Genomic DNA, 6,849 nt, shown 5'->3' with positions numbered 1-6,849 from the left:
AACGCTGCTCGACACTCAGGAAGTGAACATGATGCAGAGCAGAGACTCACTGCATGTTCCTCCAGCTGGTTCAGTTGGACACAATGTGAAGACGATTTAAAGTGATGAACCCTAAAGAAAGAACATGTCCAGCCTGTGGGAAACACTGACATGTTGTCGGGTCCCGACTCTTTTGAATTCTGCTTGGTTCAGTAACTTGTTGAGTCGGCCTAAAGACAGGTGGAAAAACACGCATATTGTATTTTCTATTTTCTATGTCAAAAGCTGTTTTTTACATAATGATTAATCGATTAATTGGTCCTTAACGTGACCGACGATCGATTAATTTGCATCCCTAGTCCCGGTTCTTCTCCCTCTCACCTCTCTCTCCTTGTCGTTCTGGGTTCTCCTGGTTCTAGGCGGTACTGTGAGAACCTGCAGCATCGTCCTCTGAGCGCCGCCAACTTTGGGAAGATCATCAGAGACATTTTCCCCAACATCAAGGCCCGGCGGCTGGGCGGCAGGGGACAGTCCAAATATCCTTTCAAGACCCGGGCAGACCGGGAGTTCAGAGGATGAGGGCTGAAAACCTGTATGTGGACTAGAACCTTAAGAGGCTGCAGTTATCTTATCAGAGTGTTCAGAGTGGATCCTAACATGGTTTTGTAGTAGTGAATTTCTGACCTATAAATTAAATTTCACATTGTACATTTTTTTTTGTTGTATTCAAATAGATCAAATTTAAGAAACATCTCAGTTTTTTATTAAAATCGGTTCCAGTTTGCTGAAAAATTTAAAATACAGAAAAATGGGTCTCTATACTGTATTGCAATTTATATCACCGTTGAAATATTCAGCAAATATAATGGCAATATGATTATTTGTCAGTATGGTGCAGATCTATAGAGAATACAGTCTGTAAACTGGTATTTTGTAGGTTCAGGTCACTTATTTTTAATTCTTTTTATTTTCATGCTAGCAGTCATTTTATTGGTTCGGTGTATTTTTTCTCCAGATGGTGGAAATATCATTTTGGAATCATATCTCATTTTCTTCTGTTGATGCTGAAGTAGACTGTACATCATCCATATTGATATGAAATCATAGAGCAGTCATGACCTTTGACCTTTCAAACACAAACAGTAGTCGGTGCTGTCAGGTGGAAGTGTCTGTGAGACTCAGAGCAGCTGCTGATACGATAGAACACAAATATCTTTCCATCAGGTCAAAACTGTCTCCATGGCTGGTTAAGATGAACTGACTGTGCTGGTTTGGGTTGGAGTTGGAGGTCTGGGTCTGGGTCTGGGTCTGGTCTGGTCTGGTCTGGTCTGGGTCTGGTCTGGTCTGGTCTTCCATGCTGGTTGAATTCCCTGACTGCCTGGTGGTCACATATTGCTACAGTGGGATCAGGAGGAAGACGGTGCTCAACATGCCGCTGCTGCCCAACCTGGACCTGAAGAACGACCCGGTACGGTCCGCACACGCTCCACACACGCTCCGCACACGCTCCAAACACGCTCCAAACGCGCTCCACACGCGCTCCACACGTGCTCCAAACACGCTCCAAACACGCTCCACACACGCTCCACACACGCTCCGCACACGTTCCACACATGCTCCACACTGTACTGCATGTACTACTGCATATAGTACTACTACATATACTACATATACTACTGCATATACTACATATACCACTGCATATACTACATATACTACTGCTTATACCATGGTCTGGGTGAATACTCGATCCTGATTGGCTGCAGGGTGTCCATTAACACCTACTAAGTAGTTCCAGTGAAACTGTCTGTTCACCGTTCTAAATTAATGCGCTGCTACGTAGCATCAGCCTGTATCTAAAATGAGTAACCATAGCAACAGGGACGCAGTCAAAGCCTCCGTTTACAATTTGTTTGTTGGTGAAAATCTTGATATTGATTTGGGGACAATGACATGGCTGATAGCTAGCTAGTCTTGTTGTTAAACAAACTGTCAAATGATATTTACTGTTTGTTATTGACTTTGAATGTTGCTAGCATAACGTTAGCATAACGTTAGCTTAACGTTAGCTTTCTGGCTCCTAGCTGAGCCAAAGGGTTCTATGAGCTGAGCGGACTAGAAATATCTCCCGCTGCCAAGTCCTATCTAAGGTTCGTCCTATTTACTGGAGCAGTGAACAGCGTTTCCGTTGCATAAGAACCTTATGGGACGGTAATGATTGTTCCAGGAATTAGTCAAACCCTCAGGTGTTACCAGGGAATCTGAGTTATGGCTTGTGAAAAACTTTAGATTTTGATTACAAAACGCATTAAACTATAAATTAATGGTCTTAATTTTTTTTTCTTTGGCAAGTGACCATGGATAATGCCCTTCACGGTGTCCATTATCAGGAATTAATGGACTCCCCGTCGTCCATTAATTCCTGATAATGGACGCCTCGTCAGGCATTATCTCTAACATAAACTACAGAAGAAGAAGAAGTGGGTCGTTAGCATGAGCAGCGACAGCCAGCATGGCTGCACACAGAGAACAGAGCGCCACCTACAGGAGCTCACACTCCGTGGTTTAATTGTTTTAATTGAACATTCTCCTCATCCCCCTCTTCTTCTTCTTCTTCTTCTTCTTCTTCCTCTTCTTCTTCTTCTGCAGTCGGAGCTGACAGAGCTGGTGCAGACGTACAAACAGGAAGTGACGGAGGCGGCGTGCGAGCTGATCTGTGATTGGGCGCAGAAGATCCTGAAGCGCTCGTTCGACACGGTGGTGGAGATCGCTCGCTTCCTGGTGCAGGAACACATCGTGAACCCCCGCTGCAGCCAGGCGGAGCTCGTCACCTCCGCCGCACTCGCAGGTGTGTGTGTGTGTGTGTGTGTGTGTGTGTGTGTGTGTGTGTGTGTGTGTGTGTGTGTGTGTGTGTGTGTGTGTGTGTGTGTGTGTGTGTGTGTGTGTGTGTGCACATGCATCAGCCCAACGTGTACTATTGCCTATACTACTACACATACTACTACATACTGCATATAATACTACATATACTACATATACTGCATATAATACTACATATACTGAATATACTACTACATATACTACTACATATAATACTACATATACTACATATACTGCATATAATACTACATATACTGAATATACTACTACATATACTACTACATATAATACTACATATACTACTAAATATACTGCATATACTATTATATATAATTCAATTCAATTCAATTCAATTCAAACTTTATTTTCAGACTCAGGGTCCAGATAAAAAAACAAACAGGACATAACATACAATGAATTACATACAAAGGATCAATAATATGTATATATACTACATATACTACTAAATATACTGCATATACTATTATATATACTACATATACTACTAAATATACTGCATATACTATTATATATACTACATATACTATTACATATTCTGCATTAAGGCTGGGTATTGGCAAGGACCTGACGATACAATACTTATTGCGATACATTGCAATACTCTACATAATTTACTGAAAATTTAAAAATAGAGCTGAAAACACAACTTGCTGTGAACCACCTGGTAGTCTAATATGTAAATCACATTATATTGATAACTCAGCGGACAAACTGAGTCAAAACTATTTAATTCAAAGGGATTTGAGGGAAATTTAAGGACATTTTAAATCCATTTAAAACATGAATAATTTTTTTTAATGTATCGATACGAGGGGCTGGAAAATCAATACAGTATCATGGAAAAAAATATTGCAATACTCAGCTGTATCGATTTTTTTGCACAGCCCTTTTCTACATATACTACTACATATACTGCATATAGTACTACATATACTGCATATACTATTACATATACTGCAGATATTCACGAAATCTTGTGATATTGTATAGTATTGGATATGGGTCCAGGCCTCTCTGTGTGTTGGTTCATTTGTTTTTTATAAAACACTCTGCTGGTCTGGTCTGTCCTGCAGGAGGCCCGGCCAAACCCCACAAGGTCATCAAGAAGACCCCCGTCTCCTCTAAAGGGGGCGGAGCCGAGAGCGACGGCGGCGCTGCAGAGCTGAAGGTGCGTCGGTCCCCCCCCCTCCCCCCTCCCCCCCTCCCCCCCCCGTCTGCTCCTGCTAACTCTTCTTCTGTCCCTCTGCAGAGGGATAAGGAAGGCGGAGACTCTTCTTCGTCTAAACTCCAGGCCGGAGACAAATCGGCGGCGGCGGCCAAACCTTCGTCCCTCGACGCTCCTCCTCCTCCTCCCTCCTCCTCCTCCTCTCTGCGCCCGGCGGGGGGGCGAGACCTCCAGGTATCTGTTCATCTGTTTACATCTGTATGGATCTCCTTTGTCACTCTTTAAAGGACCTTATTGAAGAGTTTTATAAGTGTTATAAAGTGTGTTTTTCTCTCTCTTTCTCTTTGGGGTGAGATGTTTCTAAAAGTCCCTCAACTTCTCACCTTTGCAGTTTTTGTTTTTTCTTCTATCTTTTTTCAGGGGTTAAAGGCATACTGAGCAGGATTCTCCCCCGTGAAATATCGTAAACTCATCCAAACAAAATGCTCCTACTCCATCATTACATCATAGTCCATAGTCCATAGTCCTGTGACAGTGTGTGACAGTGTGTGTGTGCAGAGAGCCTGCTGCCTTCTGCCTGGATTTTATTATTTCTGAATGTTCTAGATCAGCGTTTCCCAATCCTCTCCTGGAGGACCCCTTGTCCCGATGTTTTAGATCTCTCCCTGCTCCAACACAGCTGATTTAAATGATCAGCTTGTTAACAAGCAGCTTCAGGGGTTGATAAAGAATTCATCATTTGAATCAACTGTGTTGGAGCAGGAAGAGATCTAAAACATGCAGGACAAGGGGTCCTCCAGGAGAGGTTTGGCTGCTAGCTGTCCAACAGAAAACAGACCGTCTCTTCATCCTCTTCCTCTTCCTCTCCTTCAGTGCTCTCCAGCAGGTGAAAGCAACAGATTCACTTGGAGCGAGCCTCACCTGCTTGGTGTTTCTCCTCGCTGTACTCAGGGGGTGTGGCTTCAGGTTTAGGGGGCGTGGCCTCGTCTCTTGTTGAGCTGGGAGGCGGAGTCAACTTTGAAAGTTGTGTTTACGAGCCACAACTGGCAAAATCCTCCTCAGTATGCCTTTAATGTGTTTTTATCTCTGTGAATGAACTAAACTGAATGCATTTGGCAGGTGGAAGCCCTCATGAAGCATTTACCCAGAATCCTCCCTCGGAGCTCCGTCCCCGACAAGACGCAGCTGTCCGTTCGCTCCTCCCCGCCGTCCCTGGCGCCCAAAGACGCCTCGGGTGCGGGCGGGGCGTCCGCGGGGGGAGGCCCGGCCGCCGCCGCCGGGGGCGGAGTGAAAGTCATCGCCATGGCGACGTTACCCCAGCAACAGGGCGGGGCGGTTCCGGTGATGATCCTGCCGCAGGGCTGTCTGTCGTACGCCGAGAGAGAGAAGGTCGCCCCGCCCCCCCCGCCGCAGCCTCCTCCTCAGCAACACGCTCCGGTCACCGTCGCCCCGGCGGCGCCCACCTCCGTGGTCCAGCGGGCGCGGGGGAACGCCAACAAGCGCCCGCTGGAGTCGGCCACGTCGGGCGCCGGCAGCGGGACGCCGGGAGCTTCGGCCGCCGCCAACGCTCCTCCGGTCAAACGGAAACGCGGCCGACCGAGGAAACCTCGGCCGGAGGACGCCCTCCCCCCTCCTCCCCCTCCCGCTCCTCCTGCTGCTCTTCCTCCTCCTCCTCCTCCTCTCCCCCCCCATCCTCCCATCATCACCTCCCTCAGCGGCGGAGTCATCCAGAAAGCCTCCTCTTCCTCCTCCTCCTCCTCCCAGCAGCTGGTGGAGCTGGTCTTCCAGGACCAGCAGGGTCTGGTTCTGACGGGCCAGCTGTCGGAGCCGGGCCGGCTGGAGCACCGCGGCGTGGTGATGCAGAGCGCCGAGCCGGACCGCCACCCCCGGCCCCTGCTGCTGTTCCAGACCCCCGGAAACCCCAGCTGGGAGCTGGCCGGCCCGGGACGCACCGCCATGGTGGAGGTGATCCAGAGAGCGCCCCGCCCCGCCAACAACAACAGCGGGGGCGGAGCCTCTGTTGCTCTTCCTCCTCCTCTTCCTCTGCCCACGGTCCACGAGGAGCGGGGGGAGGTGGAGATCACGCTGACGCCGGTGGAGTCGCACGCCAGTCTGCACCTCGACCCTCCGCCTTCCTCCACCTCTTCTTCGTCTGTCGCTCCCCCCTCCTCCTCCTCCTCCTCCTCCACCGCCAGCTCCGTCGTGTCCGGCTCGGTGGTGAGAGCGGAGGAGGCGGAGCCAGGGGAGAGTAGCTCCTCCTCCAAGAGAGAGGGACACTAACCCTGGTCCTCCCCCCCCCCTCCATCCTTATATAATTTTCATTGTTTTCTCCTCTCCTTTTCTTCCATCTCTCTCTCTTTCGCAGAGATTATACCCCCCTTCTCTCCCCTTTATTCATCGTTGCCCACGGTAACAAGCTTTTACCTCACCTGACAAAGCCCCGCCCCTTTTCCCTCCCCTCCCCTTCCTCTCCTCTTCCTTATTGGTGGAAATCCCAGGTTGGCGGCCGCGGCGGGCCAATCGAGGCGGATACATGAAGCCAAAACCACTAGACGCGAACCTTCCGCCGGCTCCCCTTGCACTTGTGAACAGACTGAGCGTGTGCGAACCTCGGGGCGCTTAGCAACCATTTTGCTGTGATTCTTCAAACTGCATGTTCGTCCGTGTTTTAACTGTGGCTGGAAACGAGAAATAACGACTGTGGACTCCCGAGGTGGCCGGGCCTGAGGGAATACTTTCCTTTCTTCCCTCCTTGTTTCCTTCCTTCCTCCGCTGCCTCCTGGCTTGCTCCCTTGCTTCCTCCC

The 6,849-nt window shown here is 48.7% G+C and overlaps 1 protein-coding gene across 1 annotated transcript; it reads left to right on the top strand.

The window, feature by feature from the left end:
* Positions 1–398: 398 nt before the first annotated feature.
* Positions 399–6,325, top strand: LOC139639626 (DNA-binding protein RFX5-like; the record flags this gene model as incomplete). Its single annotated transcript, XM_071513765.1, has 6 exons — positions 399–515; positions 1,369–1,447; positions 2,629–2,827; positions 3,954–4,048; positions 4,130–4,279; positions 5,165–6,325. Coding segments are annotated over 6 exons (1,801 nt in total), but the record flags the coding sequence as incomplete, so codon positions are not given.
* Positions 6,326–6,849: the final 524 nt, after the last annotated feature.

Source organism: Centroberyx affinis, unplaced genomic scaffold (assembly GCF_046629955.1).
Source record: "Centroberyx affinis isolate AG114_WGS23_722 - 3 ecotype Tasmania unplaced genomic scaffold, CSIRO-AGI_Caff_v1 ptg007498l_1, whole genome shotgun sequence".
Taxonomy (NCBI): domain Eukaryota; kingdom Metazoa; phylum Chordata; class Actinopteri; order Beryciformes; family Berycidae; genus Centroberyx; species Centroberyx affinis.
This window is presented reverse-complemented; position numbering and strand designations above follow the sequence as displayed.